At 45.2% G+C, this 18259-nt stretch overlaps 1 protein-coding gene across 1 annotated transcript; it reads left to right on the top strand.

Annotated features, from left to right (window-relative positions):
- The first annotated feature begins 17 nt into the window (after window positions 1-17).
- Window positions 18-3026, top strand: LOC115386135 (tripartite motif-containing protein 16-like). The gene is made up of 2 exons (XM_030088354.1): window positions 18-73; window positions 363-3026. Exon 2 carries the CDS (start codon window positions 517-519, stop codon window positions 2053-2055), a length of 1539 nt encoding a protein of 512 aa, XP_029944214.1. The 5' UTR covers window positions 18-73; window positions 363-516; the 3' UTR covers window positions 2056-3026.
- Window positions 3027-18259: the final 15233 nt, after the last annotated feature.

Here is an 18259-nt window from a genome sequence, read left to right as displayed (position 1 = left end):
AAACTAGTTTCACTTCTCCAGAAGTGCAGCTGAAGGCAGAGAGTCTGGACGTCTTCTGAGGAGCTCTACTGGTGTGAGTAGAAAACTGATGCAAACACTCGCCGAGACAGCTGCGGGGTCTTGATGAGGACAGGAGACACTGAGGGGGAATTACAAGAAACACAGCAGCTGCTGTTAGTTCCTTTGTGCCTGGAGCAGCCGGCATTAGCTAACAGCTGAGTTTCCACATCTTTCTGGATTCAAACAGGAAGTAAACCCACAGAGCAAAAGTGGTCCTGGAAGGTGAAGTGAAGCTGCAGGATTTCCTGAATGAAATCAGCCTGTGACGGCCTCTCCCTTCTCTGCCTCCTCCTCTTTCACAGATCTCCCAGCTGAGGATCACTGACGTCTCCGAGCTGCAGAGGGCAGCAGCTCACCGGCAGAACCAGGAGCAGGAAACCAGAGGAGGGTCCAGCTTCAACCCTGCTGAGCAGGAAGAGAAACTCTTCAAACTCTGGCTGCTGTTGAGAGGAGAAAATGGCTCAGGGAGGAGCTCAGCTGGATCCACTAAAGTTCTCTTGCTCCATCTGTCTGGATCTCCTGAAGGATCCGCTGACGGTTCCCTGTGGACACAGCTACTGCAGCAGCTGTATTAAAAGCCACTGGGATGAAGAGAAGAAGAAGGGAATCTACAGCTGTCCTCAGTGCAGGAAGGAGTTCAGACAGAGACCTGACCTGGAGAAGAACCTCCTGTTAGCAGAGTTAGTGGAGGATCTGAAGAAGACTGGACTCCAAGCTGCTGCAGCTGATCTCTGCTCTGCTGGACCTGAAGATGTGTCCTGTGATGTTTGTTCTGGGAGGAAGCTGAAAGCTGTGAAGTCCTGTCTGGTCTGTGTGGTCTCTTACTGTGAGGAACACCTCCAACCTCACTACAAAGCAGCTCCACTGAAGAAGCACCAGCTGGTGGAGCCCTCCAAGAAGCTCCAGGAGAAGATCTGCTCTCTTCACGATGAGGTGATGAAGATTTTCTGTCGCACTGATCAGCAGAGTATCTGTTACCTCTGCACCATGGACCAACACAGAGGCCATGAAACAGTCCCAGCTGCAGCAGAGAGGAGGCAGAAGCAGAAGGAGCTGGAGGAGAGTCGACTAAACATCCAGCGGAGAATCCAGGAGCGACAGAAAGAGGTGAAGCTGCTTCAGCAGCAGGTGGAGAAGCTGCAGCAGGAGATCAGTGAGCTGAAGAGGAAAGACGTCCAGCTGGAGCAGCTGGCTCACACAGAGGACCACACCCAGTTTCTGCTCAGCTACCCCTCAGTGTCAGCACTCAGTGAGCCCACACACTCCTCCAGCATCCAGACTGCTCCTCTCAGATACTTTGAGGATGTGGCAGCAGCTGTTTCAAGGAGCAGAGACAAATTATGGGGCATCCTGAGAGACACAGGGACAAACATCTCACTGAGAGATGCTGAAAAGGAGCCTTTACCGCTACAACCACCAAAACCACAGCCGAGGAGAAGAGCAGACTTCCTACAATATTCCCAGCAGATCACACTGGATCCAAACTCTGCACATAATTGGCTGTTACTATCTGACGGGAACAGAAAAGTAACTTTATCAATGAAACATCAGCATTATTCTCATCATCCAGACAGATTCAGAAGATGTTTTCAGGTTCTGAGCAGAGAGAGTCTGACTGGACGTCACTACTGGGAGGTGGAGTGGAGCGGAGGAAAAGAAGTTAATGTAGCGGTCACCTACAAGAACAACAGCAGAGCAGGGGGCGGAAATGAATGTGGATTTGGATGCGATGACAAATCTTGGGTGTTATGTTTACATGCACCTTTTATGTTCATGCACAAGAACATCAAAACTGCCCTCCGAGGTCCCCTTTCTCCCTCCTCCAGAGTGGGAGTGTACCTGGATCACACAGCAGGGATTCTGTCTTTCTACATCATCTCTAAAACCATGACTCTCCTCCACAGAGTCCAGACCTCCTTCACTCAGCCGCTGCACGCTGGCGTTAGATTTAACTTGCATAAAGGAGACTTTGCAGAGTTCCTGAAACCTCAGTAGAGGACTTCCACCATTGTGTAGTTTTCTAAAGGAGCCTCCACATTTTCTGAGCTGAGACGTTGATGAGATTTGTGGCAGGAAGATTTGAAAGCAACAGATAGTCGGCCGTCCGCTCAGAGAGTTTCTATTTGGATAAAAGGATGTGAGACGAGTGTGGAGTAACCAAGTGTAAACCATTCGTGACGTCACCCGTTTGTTACTAATCTCAGAATGAAGACACGAAAAAAGGACAGCGAGGGGGCGGGGCCTGAGAGCAACAAGGGGAGGGACTGACTGAGAGCCCAGGACTGTGGCGTCGTGTGATCGTGTGATGTTCTGCTGTGAACTGGTTCCATAGTGTTTGCTCATCATTTAGTTGTCAATAACATTTACAGTGTTGATCCATTCGAGCAGGTCCAGGGTCGTCCACAGATCGAGCCTCAGGTCCCAAAGCAACACCAAAGCTGCCACTTTTTACATTTTGGGGGATTTGAACAAGTAACAAGTAACTTCAGAGTGAAGATTTGTGGATTTTCTTTGTCAACAATCAACTGATTGTTTTGGGCTTTTCAACATTTTTCTGTCACCAAGTCACGATAAGTTTGAGTGTTTGAGCTGGAAACGACAGACACAAATACAAGCTGCTTTATAAGACATTAAACTGCTCTATGCTGCTCCAGTTTGCTGATTGCTTCTTTTGTGAAAGGTTTTTGCTTCAAATGTTGTGCTTGACTCTTCATGGTTCTGAGTTGTTTTCTCTGAACTCTCATCTCCCTCTGGACTCGGTCACTGGCGTTTGGTCTGGATGTCTGACCCTCCTCGTCACAGAGGAGAAAATGAAAACTAAATCTGCACGGGTTCTTCTGTTTAATGTAGAGAAAGCTGAAGTGCTTCAGGGAGATTGAAACCACTCCTGTTGCAGCTTCTGTCAGGTTGGATTCTGGGACTTAACTCATCTTGAAACAGTCTGAAATAAAATCTCTTGATCTTTTCATTTGTTTTCAGTCTCATTCCTGTTCTTGTTTCTGGACAGAATCCCAGAGACAAGTAGTTGTGCATTCCATAAATTAATGTTTCTGCAGTTCTGTCACATGTAAAGTCAGTAAACCTCGTGGAGCTAAATAGAGATGGAAGCAAGGACTACCCACTGCAGTGTGCACGTCATTATTTGCTACATCGATCTCCCACAAAAAACTCTCAATCCACACACCAACTGGGATCTGGGAGAACACAGGGACACATGAAATCACTTTATCTACAGGTTTAAGTCTGTATTCACTGAAATCATCTCGACGCTGTTACACAGTGGTGCTCTGCTGAGAACTACTGTCTTGTGTTCTTGGTGGGTTTTTTTTAATTGTCAAGACAAAAGGCTTCTTCGTGAAGGGTGAAGCACATTGTGTTTAATTTTGTGTGTTATTGTGTGCATAATTTCTTATTTCATACTGTGCCTCAATACTTTTCTAGATCTTATTCAGATCACTTTATCAATGTTTTACCTTCAGCAGGCAGGACAGCTGAAGTTTGTCTTGAAGACACTGTTCCCGCTCAACATACTGCATGTTAGTTTCCTGTTTAGCATTAAAATAACACATGAGAATAAAAATACCACAGCGGTGTGTCGATTGTTCTGGACATCTCTGATCTCCGTCCAGTCAGATTGTTGGACACCAGAGGAGTCTGAAGGTTCCCGTGGCTGGTTCCCATCAGAATCTTGGTAATGAGCTATTATATTTTGATGAGGTATGCCTATTTATTTCTGAGAGATTTTCTAAAGAAGAGATGAGCTGTCACATTTGTTTGTATTGTGTTATTGTATTGTATTATAGTGCTATTATGTTTGTGTTGTTTGTTATTGTCTTTGTGAAGGTGTCATGAATGAATGCTGTGTGTGATCCTGTTCTTTCGGATGAGTCGGTGTATTTGCCTTTGTTTAATGATGAGTTTAGACCCCAGGAAGAAGAGACACTGATATTCAGTGGCTAATGGGGATCTTAATAAATAAACAAAAATAAACAAATCGTTGGCATCCGGTTCAGCATCACTCGGCAGAATTTGATCTGGAAAATATGAATCAAGTTAAACAACAAAAAACTGTACTGTCTCTAAAGCTGTCTATATTTTGAAATGAGCCACAGAAAATTCCCATGAAGTGTTCTTTTTACCAAGAGCAGTTTCAAGACAATCAGTTTTTCATGACATCCTAATGGCGGTCCTCTGCTTACAGTTCAACATAAAGCTTCTTGGCCCATGGACCACTGGTGTGCGGCTACGATGACTGAAACAATTCATTCATTCACTGTAAACCTTCATTTTCAATGCGATCCAGTGATTTCCCTCCATGATGGAAAGCTGTTCCTTCTACGTGGATAGAAGCAGTTTGGGATTCTTGGCCAGGTGCATTGTGGGAACTGGTTGTCTGTAGAAGTCTCCATGGACACAAATGTCAGGACCAAGGGAATCTGCAGCCTGTTCGAGCTCATTGTTCTTTAAAAGTAGGACTTGTGAGAGTGTTTCCAGGGTCAAGTGGACCTGAGAGTACCCAGGGTGCTTTGCTCCACACTCAGCAGCATTAACACACAGTTTTGTCCTCAGTAGTTTCTCAGTGATTTAAGTGTTTGGTGGTTCAAACACTACAATCAGATCTTTACCAATGAGAGTGTGTCCAACTTTATTGGTGAAAAAAGAACTGGAAAATTCCTGCCCCGTTTTTCCTCAAGATTTCCGTTCAGCTGAAACAGTTGCACAGCCTCTTTTCAGTTATGAACTGCAACATTTTCATGGAAATCCGACTGGTCTCTCTGGTCAAAATTCATTTTAGAGTCTTTTCCAGAACGTCTCCAGTTGAACACAATCATTCATACAAGCTTCACTTTCACAAGAAGCAGTGCCTCCCCTCCTGAAGTTGGCTGAGAGGCTTTCTGCAGACATTTCAAGATACTGGTGAAGGGTCTGCTCATCTTGTGTGAAAGTTGTCAAGTTTCAAGTGTTTGGTGCAAACACATCTCCACTGAAAACTTGAAAAACTACTTGATCAAACCTTGAGATGCTAAAACAGCTCACTTCCTTTCTCTTATTTTTCTTGATAATCTTTGGTTTTAACATTCAAACATGTTGATAAATAGAAAACTTGATTTATTTGCTTTTCAATTGAACAATTCAATTCAATCAAACATTAAAAATTTAACAATTCCAACAACTGTTAGCATAAATCAGAGTTATTAAAGCATAGTTAAACTATCAGCAACGTTAATGTCAATTGTACATTTCAAACTTCAAACAATCAACTAAAATCGTAATAATCAGTGGTACAAAACCAGGACCTTTGAAAGAAACTCTCTCCAACCAGTTGCCCTCCAGATCGATCAGGAGCTGAGATCAGAGACATCAGAGCTGCCGCCAAACGTTTTAAGGCCACGCTTCCAAACAGTGAGCAGGTGAATTCAGTCCTGGGACAGGCAGGTAATCATAATAATACTGTAAAATTGCACAGAAAGGCATGATAAAATGATAAACAGTGAAAGAAAACGGACTAGAAGTTTGTCAACTTAGTCAAATCCAACAGATACACAAAGAGCCACCAGCTGTGTGGTCATAAAGGGTTCAATAGGGCAGAGTGATTTTAGATTGAGTCGGTCTCTGGCTCCCTCTGGTGGACTCATACTGCAACAACAGCACCTTCCTCCAACACGAGCGCAAATCTCTCATTACAATACTTTCCTGTAATTTATTGCTCTTTGATTTTTTTTTCTCCATTTTTTGTTTTTTAAGCCTTTAAAACTATTTGTTCTATTTGTGGATCCCTCTCAACACATTTAAGATGATTGTCTAACCTTTGTGTTGCATTCGGGTCGACAAAGTCTCCAGAAAGTCCTACATAGATTGTTGTACAGCACCAAGACTTTTTGACTTTGTTAGGAACTTCTATTGAAACAAAGCATAATTATTAAAAAATAAATAAATGAATAAATGAAATAAGATTTTACTAAATTCTAAAATGCTCTGGTGAAAACTCTGTCCTTTGTTGTTGGGGTCAGTTTCAACCTAGCTATTAAAAAAAAAAAAAAAAAAAAAAGAAAAAGAAAAAAAAATCAAGACATTTGGACAAAGGTCTTGGGTCAGCTTCACTTGTTCTTCCTCCTTGTTTCAGTGCTGAACAGCAGCAGAGCAGCTGTGCTGAAGTGAAGCACTTCTGTTTCCATTCCCCCTAGAAATGCACAAAACCTAAATATCATAATAAAAAGCTGGTAAAGGAAACAACTACATTTTGAGAAAAAAAAAAAAAAAACAACAACAAAAAACCCTCCAAAATATGGCTAAAATGTTGAACACTCATGAGGAGGTTTTTCCGGCATGTCAATAAAGAATTACGAGGGGGGACCCAAAAGAAACCGGACAGTGGTTATAACTTTTTATTTTTTTATTTTCACATTTAATCAAAACTGTCACCTTCAAAGTACTCTCCTTCGGCTTGAATACAGCGCTGCAGCGAGGATTTCCATTGCTCAATACAGTGAGCATGCTCCTGCGTAAAGGTCCCTCTAAGAGCGTTCTTTGATTTTTTTTTTGCACTTCTTCCACGTCATCAAATCTCCGCCCCTTCAGTCCCTTGTTCATTCTTGGGGAGAGACAGAAGTGGCACGGGGCTAAATCGAGGAAATACGGCGGATGGGGCAGCAGGGCCATGCCGTTTTTCATCAGGAACTGTTTTACGTGCAGAGCCCTGTGCGTAACCCCCGATGCACACTGGATGCGGTCCGGCTGCGGAACGGCTCCGGTCCGGACACGGCAGCTAATCCATAGTCATTAAAATCAATGCTGTGATGCACACCGGCCGCGGTCCGGCTGCGGTCTGGTTCCGTTCTGGCTCCAGAGCCTCTGCGGAGCTCCGGTCTCTTTCCGCAAAGATCCTATCCCCCGATGCACACTGGATGCGGTCCGGCTACAGAACGGCTCCAGTCCGGCTCCGGCCCGGTACACCGGAGCACTGTGATTCACACCGCCTGCGGTGTCTCCGTAGTCAAGCCGGAGGAGGTTGCCAGATCTGTCGTTATCCCCCGTAGACAAACAGCTCTGTGACCGGAGCAGCTCCGTGTTGCCAGATTGGGCGGGTTTTTTCCAAATCAAGCGTCTTTTTTGAACACGTCGGACGGGTTGATGAAATGATTATGTGTTTATGACGTGTTTTTTATCATACAAATACGGTTTTAACTTGCATTTTCAACCGAGATGGCGGTTTGGGCTGCTTTCTATTGAGTAAAACGGGTTTCATATTGTCTACGGGGGATAACGACAGATCTGGCAACCTTCTCCAGCAGGCTGCAGAGACACAGCAGGTGAATGACAGTGCTGCGGTACATCCAGTTAACCTTGCATAGCAGATGGGCCTGCCTGATTCAGTTCCTAAATCCTGCAGATCCCATCTTGTAGCGCTCCATAAACCAGTGATTTCACCGGGTTAAAATGTTGCCGGCCCAATCAGGGGAAAGAGGCGGGAGCTACGGGAGGAGCGGAAGTGACGAGAAGACGTGACGACAGCGAGAAGCGCATGAAAGTTTGAAAACAATGGCGGCATGCGAAGCGATCTCCGTGGACACGGCAATATCTGCAGTTTTATAAGAAAGCGACTCAATTTCTTCTTTGAAAGAGGAGCAGAGAACATCACTTAAAGTCTTTTTGTCAGGAAACGACGTCTCCTGCTTCTCAGCAGCAGAGCACGTAAGCTCCGTCACACCGAATCCACATCAAGCTCCGTCTTGATGTGGATTGGTCTGTGGTGAGTGTGTCGCGTGTCAATCAGAATGGTCGTCCAATCTGCTTCTTCTTCGGTTCGAACGGTTGTCCAATCGTCAACTACGGATTGTTTTGAAGGTCCCGCCTCTGAAATCAAATCGGAAGAGCGGCTACCCAGATGGACTTGTGAAATATTTCCGTGGCGGACATATGAAACTGTCCATCTGGCATGTCAGGTTAACATCCAGTGTGCATGAGGGGTAAAACAGTCCCCACTCTCCCACAGCGCCGGCCGCTTCAGCCTGACCGCCTCCCGGAGCGCCGCAGCAGTGAGGATCTTCCCAAACAGCCTCCATCGTCCTCCAGTTGCCTGTTCAGCTCCTGGCACATGTCCACGCGATCCTGTTTCTGCTCCGTGGTTAAGAGGCGCGGAACCATTTGGGGATTTTTTGAAGAAGGAGACGGGACTAACAAACACTGCCTGTGAGCTGCCTGTGTGTCTTTGGGAGGTGAAATTTTTCACAGTTATTGTAGGTTTTCCCAATAAAAACCTATCTCTGTTGTGATCCTGGAGTCTGTGACTGACGCTGTCTTCATCCAAAGAAAAAATGGCTTCCAGCGATGAACTTTATACAGGTTTATTTACACAAAAAAAATGATACAAAATTCCATTTCTCAAAAAGTTCTTTTCCATTTCCTGTATTCATCTAGTCTGACACGGTACGGCTAAACGATCCTCAGTCACGGTCACGGACATGTTCACGGTCAGAAAACCGTGAGACTCCAGCCTCTCCTAGTGGCTCAGCACCGGAACTACGGCGTCATAACTAGGACAAACTTCTTAAAGCAAAGGGCGCAATACATTTATCCAACTTAAATTACTCCATAAACACAAATCATGTGCTGTAATTCTCCAAAATACAACTGTTAATAAACATTCAATCAAGAATTCAGAATACAATTTTCCCTGTTCCCATAACATCAAATCATGAACTCAATCTTTAACTTAAATATGTACATATGGCACTTACAGTTATGCTTAAGGCTATGCTATAGCGACATATAACGGCCAAAAGTCTGAAATCATTCTTGTTTTTTTTATAACCACAGTCCGGTTACTTTTGGGTCCCCCCTCGTATATCGCTAACGTGGAATGAAATTACTTCTCTTGCATTTCCCCGTCAGCGGGCGTGACATACCGGCAGGCGTGGACTGGGACAAAAACTCGGCCCTGGCATTCTCTGTCTAGACCAGCCCACTACAATATTAGCAGACACGACACACAAGTCCACAGTTCTTGCAATATCTCTTCTCATGCATGCTAAGAGAGTCATATTCCTTGATAGCAGTTAGCAAATAAAAGCAACATAACTATGAACGCAAGGACTAAAAATGACTCCTATAGCAATCAAGCAATCAGTATTTATTCATTATAGTGTCAAACCACAACGGAAGGTATGCAATGACTAGGAGTGGGATGAGACGAACAGGGAGGACCCTCATGCTGCCCTTTCAGTTCTTAGTCTGTGACTGTGGAAATCTTTAGATGTAAGCCCAGCATTAGTTAAAACCAGATAAGAGCAAAATATCATGACAAATAATCTAAACAGACCATATTGCAGACAGAAGCAACATTATGACTCAGCCATTATGATATAAATAGAAAATTGAAAAATATATTACCAATAGGTTTGTAAAAAGGCTCAGACCTGAATTACATATATTCTCATATATTGGCATTTCTGGGATCCAGACATGCCAGGTCAGCATACAGATTGCCATGTGTTAAAAAAGCACCTATGAATGGCTTGTTTGATGTGTTCATGATCCGGTTATGCACATTCACCTCATAGGATTTTTCTGCGTCATCCAGGGTCTCATCCTGAGCCATCTCTCCAGGCAAGACTTCCTTCATCCTCTTCCTCTTCTGTGGGAGCGTAGCCTCCACTTCAATGTCCATGTCATCTCTCTCTTGAATTTCAGTGTTTGTCCAGCTGACAAACATGTCTGCTGCTTTTTTTTACAGATTCAAAATCTCTTCCCAAACTTTTCAGCTGACCTTGTGTTGATGCCACCATTCTGTGAGCAGAGAGGATGTCCAGTCCTGCCGTCTGAAGGTATTTTGACAGTGGAGAGGTATGTTCAAATATGCGCAGGAAGATTTGAGCCGTCAAGATCGTCTCATACTTGAGCGATGACTCTGCATATCCTCTGGCCATAACACGGATACTTGGTTTCACTGTTGCCTGTTTCTGTATAGCTGATAACGTCAACAGCACATCAACAAGGCTTTCCAAAGGAGCCAAACACCTTCTTCAGGGCCTCATGCTTGGCCCACCACCGTGTCTCACCAATAGGAGCAAGGCGTCTGCGTCTTTTGTTTTGGCCTGACTCTTCCCACACATTCACTCATTCATTCTTTGACAGGACTCTTTGATGAATACTGTAATCCCATTGAGAAGCGTAAACAGGGACCCACTCTCAATAACAATCTGGGTTGTGTTTGCAAGCACCTGATTTAGTACATGAGCATAACACCATACATGCACCTGGTTTGGAGATTGTGCAGACAACAGTGAGGAGAATCCTTTGTACTGGCCTTGCATGTTTGATGCTCCATCAGTCACATTTCCAATGCACATGGTCTTGCTGAGGCCCACTTTGTCCAGAGCTTCTGACAGCATGTCGACAAAGGCCTGTCCAGTGGACGAACCGCACTTCAGGACTGCAGCAAGCCTCTCATGAACAGCATCAGTAACACCTCATAATGACAGAGCACTGATCCTGAGAGCTGGTGTCCTGCGTTGTGTGCAGTCGAACTGAAAACATTCCTGCTTTCTTGATATCACGGGAGATGTTTTCAAGAATCAGATGGTGAATTGATTCTATCACTGAATTTACTGTGTTTTTGGAGAGTAAAGTTACAAGCGAGCCTCTGCCTCTTGTGCCACCAGACAAATGCAACTTCTTGATGTCCTCAATGCAGTTATCGAGGTGCTCTTTTAAACAGAAATCATACTTTCCCAACAGAAGGATGAGTTCCAAGAATTTGCCATGAACAACTGTGTGGTCTGCCAGGGTATATGCTGCCTCGTTTTCTGACCTCCTGTATGCAAACCCTGTCTTCCCAAGAACCTTGACGACATCTATGATGCGCTCCAAAACCCGTCATCTCTTTCTGACCTGCTCTCTGTGTGCTGAATTTTGACTGCCACCAAACAGACTGCTGATATCAGCATTGGCAGATTTCAAGAGGTATGCTTCAGCACAGTTTCTGTGTGCGCTGCTTCTCTCATGCTCTTCTGTACGCTGCTGTATATGCCTCCAATCTGACGTTCCACTGATAAACAGACTGTCATCAGTTCTCTTTCCAAATGCCATGCAGATGGAACAGTACAGCATGTGACGCTCTGGACAGTACGCCAGCCACTTTCTACTGGTGCCATCTCTGCTACAGAACACTTTCTGCACCACTGGATTGCTACTTTTTTGCTGAATGTGGTAATTTAGAAATGACTGGAGATTTTTCTGATCAGGTTGTGAAAGAAAAAATCAGTTATTGGACTGGCACACTCATGGCGCTGAACAGGTGTTTCCCTCTCAGGTGGTCCTGTCTTTGCACTGACACACTCCTCACTCTGTACAGCCTTTTCCCTCTCAGGTGGAGCAATCTTTGGACTGCCAGCATTGACCTGGGTCTCTCCCTGAGGTGACCAGCTGGACTTGCCCTGAACCTGTGAGGCCTGGACATAGGGAAAGCATTTATCATTGGACAGGAAAATTACCCCAATCCCCAGAATAATATAACGTACTTGATAAAAGATAAGTTGATGCCGAACTAAACATTCACGAGCGTAACAACACAAACAACTTTGTCATGTCTCATTATGACACTTTCATTATGACAGTTTTCCCATGCAAAAGTCAGATCTTTGTGACAATACCTGAATACGCTCAAGACAGCACTGTACACAGCCATTTGAAAACCACAGTAAAAGTAACACATTTACACATAAATTAAAGTTACACAAATTATACCTACAAAATAGTTATCACCTCAGTAAACAATAAATGAATTGAAAGAATACAATTAAATTTATGGCAAATATTGCAAATTAAACTAATTATTTTCTATAGGTGTACTTGCATTTTGTGTTAAAATTCAAAGTATCTCGTATGTATTTACAATATAACTTGATTCTGCATAGGTCACATTCTTTCAATTCATTTATTGCCGCCCACACTGAGGAAGCGCTCCAGCGTCTCATAAATTGCTTTGCTGATGCCTGCTCTGAGTTTGGCCTCACCATCAGCCTCAAAAAGACCAAGGTCATGGGTCAGGATGTCAGTAGTGCTCCCAGCATTAACATCGGCAACCACACCCTTGAGGTAGTGGACAAGTTCACCTACCTCGGTTCGATCATCTCCAGTAACCTTTCCCATGATGCTGAACTGGACACGCGCATTGGCAAGGCATCGACAGTGATGGCCCGCCTGGCGAAGCGTGTCTGGGACAACTCCATGCTAACCACCAACACCAAGATAAGAGTCTACCAGGCCTGCGTACTGAGCACTCTCTTATACGGCAGCGAAACATGGACCCTCTACTCCTGTCAGGAACGTCGGCTGAATGCTTTCCACCAGCGCTGCCTTCGCAGACTACTGGGCATCAGCTGACAAGACCGTGTCTCCAACATTGACGTCCTGGCCAGAGCAGAAGTTCCCAGTATGTTTGCCATCCTGACCCAGAGACGCTTGCGATGGCTTGGCCACGTCACCCGAATGAACAACGGCCGCATCCCAAAAGACCTACTGTAAGGGGAACTGGCTACTGGAAACAGGTCAAAGGGACGACCAGCTCTCAGGTTCAAGGATGTCTGCAAGCGTGACCTTAAAGCTGGAGGCTTCAACCCTTCTGACCTGGAGTCAGCCACGTCCGAACGCTCTGATTGGCGGACCACCAACAAGGATGTCATCAGGAAAGCAGAGGAGAGAAGAGACACCCGCTGGGGAGAGAAGAGACACCGCAGACAGCGGAAACCATTGACATCTCAACCACACCACGAAGAGTTCATCTGCAGTGGCTGCGGCAGGATCTGCGGATCCCGTATTGGCCTCTACAGCCACGCCCGGCGCTGCAGCTCCCTGACTGTAAATCCACGGCACAAACCCCCCCCATGATCTCTCGAGATCGATGGAGCCAACGAACGATTGATTCTGCATAGATCACATGGATCACATCATATTCAATGTAAAAACATTTTCTACTTTGTTTAGAACTTGCCTCAAACTATAGCCTAGCCAGCCTCTAGCTAACATTACTTACCCCGGCACGAAGTAGGTCTGTCAACTTTGAACATTTAGCAGCTTCCATCTCCAGAGACTTCAGCTTTTTATTTCAAAGTTTTTCGGCGCCACCCGGACATTTCTTATGGTTCTCCATTTTCAGCAGCCCAATCTCGACTCCTGAGGCCCCGCCCACCCTGGTTTGTGTTGTAAATGACAGTGCTGTCAGGGCCCTCTGGGCCTGTCAGCCCATGACTAATTGACAATGACAGACATAGACCAATAGTATGTGTTGATGCTCACAATACACTGCTAGCCCTCTGTAGCCAATTCACTGGTCTAATTGGAGGGAATTTAGAGAGAGAGGAGAAGATAAAAACATAGCGGACCGGACCGGCCCACATTGGATCAACGGCCCACCGGGACAATGTCTGGTATGCTAGATGGCCGGTCCACCCCTGCGTACTGGATGCTGAAGTAAAGCTGGCCCGGTGCCTTTGGACGGAGGAGACGGAAATCTTTTTAAACCTAATAGAAGAGAGAAATATAACTGCCAAACTTGTTTTCAAACAGCCAAATGCAGAGTTTCACAAGGAAAATGCAAAATATTTAGTATCTCTGTTTTCTTCTCAGTGAAGTCTTGCAGAACAAGATTCACAGCATACGAGTTAAACACCGTTCAGTGGAAACAGCTGCAAATCGCTATTGTACGTTGGTGAAATTTGACAAATATTGCTTTTACTTTGCGAAGAAATGTAACAGAGTGTGACTCACAGCCTGATCCCTCCCGTCCACACCGCCTCCGCCCTTCCCTCCAGGCCAGCAGTGGGCGGGGCCCACATGTTGAGACACTGGGTAGAGATCAGACGTCAAACTGGTGTCACCTCTTCAGATGAGAAGCTGACGGGAAACAGGCTGGACGACTTCAGGATTTCTACTGATGTGAGTAGAAAAAAAATATATTTTCAGTTTGAAGTTTTAGTGAATCATACTTGGCTGATATTGAAATCGAAAGAAAATGTCTCAGGGAAATAAATATGATATCTGTTGGGAATTTGGATTAAATTCTTTATCGATGGGCTACAGGTATTGTTTGAGATATTAAAAACATCAAGTGAATATTAAAATCTATTAAAGGACAAATGATGTGGCAGTCATGAATGACATATTATGAGTACTCCACTGTTGAATTAGAGAGATATTTCACTCCATTTGAGCTGGGTTATGTAAAATGCGAAAAAACCTTTCAGAGAATAACTCATGTTTTCAGACATGTCCTAAATGACATTTTTCATACAAACTCCTTGATCAAGCAGGTGGGGTTTTATTATTTTACAGCTCATATTAAGGAAAGATTTTGACATCTCACTGAGACAATTTGGTGGGACAATGTCCTTCTATACTGCGTGTCTTCAATGTTTTCTCAAAGCTGCATGAACCCCGTTGTTTATTTCTGAAAATTCACTTTTAGTGTTAAAAAAAAAACTGATCATTTAATGAAGCAGCTGATGTTGGGATTTGTAGTTGCACCAAAGAAATAGTTTCATTTGTCATGATTTAAAGTTTTTGTGTGTTTCTTGCAGCTAAGAGGCACACACACAAAATTTTAAATCATGACAAACACAAGCACACACACACATATACAAACTCAACTTGTATAGACATCTAGATAGAATTGTGTGTTTAGTTTTGCTTTATTGTCAATACATACCATTATTTGGAATCATTTGTGTCGTTAATGTTTCAAAGTTCGATGTCGACCTCTTCTGATCAAGAACTAAAGAGTTCTTCAGGTTTTATTGTTAAAATTTAGGGCTATTTAACCAGGACAAAAGCTTCATTGAGATTTAAAATCTCTTTTCCAAGAGGGACCTGGCAGCAGCAGCAGATAGTTAAAATGACGAAACAACAGAGACATTCATACAGTGGAAACCAAGTAGTTCTGGAGACACCAGCTTGAAATAAAATGACCATTAGTCAAGGATTAAAACAGTCACAGTCTCCAGAAGTGGTTCTTTCACTGTTCCTTGACAATGACTTAAATTCTGTCTGGAATCAACTGATAGCTTCTGTTATTCATGAAATCATTGATTGATTGGAATTGATAATCATGGTTTGCAGAGCACATTCTGCAGGCTGGCCTCGCCATCTTCATCATCTTCACTAAATCTTCACTAAATCTTCACTCTGGTTTCCATCATTCTCTGCATGAAAGATCAAATATCTGTGACAAAAATGAAAAATATCCTTCTGATGCGTGTTTGTCTGATCGGCCACAGCTGAGGTAACGTGCATCACTGACAGGATTGGAATGTCACATAATCTGTTCTCAGCTTTCAGAAACTGCTCGAATTTCCAAGCACCAGCAGTGTCAGAGGTATAATAATGCATTGGTTTTATATAGTGCTTTTCAGGACACTCAAAGATACTTTACATTGCATTATTCATTCTCTCCATACTGGGTGGTGGTAAGCCACTACTGTAGCCACAGCTGCCCTGGGGCAGACTGACAGAAGCGAGGCTGCCAATCTGCGCCATCGGCCCCTCCGACCACCACCAACCATTCACTCTCATACTAGGCAAGGTGGGTGAAGTGTCTTGCCCAAGGACACAACGACAGTTTTACACCTGCAGGAGCGGGGATCGAACCACCAACCTTCCGGTTATAAGACGACCCGCTCTACCACCTGAGCTACTGTCACCCAAGTATGGTACTGAGATGTGCGAATGATGTGGAAATGCTCCCGTAACGCCACGCGTCGGAGCGTAAAGCCCTTTTCTCTGCAGTCCGGTTGTTCATTAATTCTTCAGATGTGACAAACACTCCAGGAGCTTTATGAACCTCCTGTCGGCACGGACAGAATGCACCATGAAGGGATGATTGTGAACATAACTGGACGATGTACATTACCACTAGCTCTGCATTGGCAAGGCTAACATTACGTTGCCTTCAACGTGTCTTGTGAACAGTTGAGCTCTTTCCTCTTCTGACCCGGAAGCAGTCATTTCAGTGAACATCTCAGGATAAACCTCTTCTGTTTGCGTCCATTCTCTTCCATGGCAGTTGAGGAGCGTCGACCAGGAGACTCCACAAAATGAAGATGGACGGACCAGTGAAAAGGGGGGCAGCGGAAACAGAAAAAGACACTATAGTCTGGTGGTAAGTCATGACTAGCAGTGACTTAATGTGCCAGATAACTGACTTGATGGAATCACTGTCAGTGAGGGATTTGCCGATATATGGGGTTGTCTTTGTCAACTTTCCTAACATCATGTGCCGGCTAACAAAAAGAAACCAGTCAGAACCAGTTTAGTTTAGTGCAGCAGGCGTTGTGCAGGGTGTGTCGTCAGCTCATCACACCCCATCAACAACAACACCCACAATAGTTTCATATTGTTTCACATTCCAGAAACAGTCACTGAGTTTTTTTTTTTTTTTTTTTTTTTTTTTTTTTCCCTTGTCCTGTTCGGTAGCTGGGGCGTGCAATATTGTATGATTGTAGCCTTTTACTATCCGAACAGATTTTAATATTAGCAGCAGGATGAGACTGAGTCTCCTCCTGCTGCTGCCTTTATTTAAAGCTGGGGGGGGGGGGGGGGCACAACCTATGTACAAAGTCACAATACAAAACAGTGTTGTCGACGCACCACACACAACCTAGAACAATCCCAAACCCCCAATCTAGACAACACCAAAACAGAGCCGACAACCAACACAGAAAATTACAGAACCATACATACATTTTTTTTTTTTTTTTTTTTTTTTTCCCCCCCTTTTTTTTCCAAACCATATTAGTGAACAGACCAGGCCACAAAAATAAAAGGAGGTGTAGGGGAGGAGGGAAATGCAAGGACACCACAAACCGTATTTTTTTTTTTTTTTTTTTTTGAATATAGCTAGTCGTAACTAGTAGTAAACTAGGGGCGTGCATCAAGAGAGGTCTGCTACAGATCACCATTATTCTAACCACCACAAGAAGACAAGGTAACCGAGTATGTAAAGAGTGATTAAAGATCAACGTGATCATGTGAATATGATGGTGACAGTGATGGTGATAGTGATCATGCATATATGACCTCTGACCTCTGAGAAGGCCAGAAGCAGGCCAGAGAGGCCCTCAGAGCCCAGACAGCCGGCGGACATCACAGAGCCCGGATCCAAGCCGCCCCCCCAGGCAGACGCCCACGCTCCAGTCCAGAAACGGGGCAGAGGAAAGCCCCGGCCGGGGACCCCGGCAGTCCCGGGGCCCGGGCCCCGCGGAGCCATGACCGGCAGGAGCCGGTCCACCCCGGGCGCCGGACGCCCGGGGCGGGCAGGGCCGAGAGCCCAAGGCCCAAGAGCCCAGGAGCCAACCCCCCACCCAGGCGAAGGGCTATGACCCACCCGGGAGAACCAGCCCACACGGGCGGCTACCCACCCCGGGCCAGTACACCCCCCAGCGCTCCGGCCACGCACCGCGAGATCCAGGGCATCACCCCCCCCCCCCCCCCCCCCCCACCCCAACCCACCCCACCCCACCCCCCACCCCACGACCCCCACCCGGAACCCACCCCCCCGCCCGTCCCCCGCCCGGCCCACCCCTCCCACCCCCTGTCCTCTCCCGCCTCACTCCCCCCCGCCCCAACCCAACACTCATACCCACTCACTCATACTGACACACACACATGCACACACGCACACACACAACCACTCATCCCTAAACCAAACGCACACACACACACACACACTCACATTCCAACACACTCACACCCTCTCACGCACACGCTGAGTTTTGACCAGTAAGTGACGTCAACATCAGATTGACGGAATGTGAACCAACCGGGAAACACTTTCCCTTCACTGCATGTCTTCCTCCTCTCTCCTCTTCTTGTTGATCTCGACCATCTCCATCAGAAAGAAGGGAGGGGGAGTGGTGCCACTTGATTCTGATCAATTCTAAATATCTGATTTCAACAAAATCAAGCACATCCCTGCTATTGAACTCTGAACAGGGATTTTGACAGCAAAAGACCAAGAAGACAACAATCCTGGAGGTCCAATGACTTAAAGGATTGAAAAAGGAGCTAGTGGCAAAGCAAGCTGTGTTTGAAGTCCATTATTTGAATGTTTATCAGCTGTAGAGTTTTTTGAGTGGCGGTTCTTCTTGTGTGATTGTAAATGTGTAACATGTGTGTGTACCTGCTGTGTTCTTTTGAATGCCAAACC

The sequence above is a fragment of the Salarias fasciatus genome, chromosome 3 (genome assembly GCF_902148845.1).
Source record: "Salarias fasciatus chromosome 3, fSalaFa1.1, whole genome shotgun sequence".
Taxonomy (NCBI): Eukaryota; Metazoa; Chordata; class Actinopteri; order Blenniiformes; family Blenniidae; genus Salarias; species Salarias fasciatus.
This window is presented reverse-complemented; position numbering and strand designations above follow the sequence as displayed.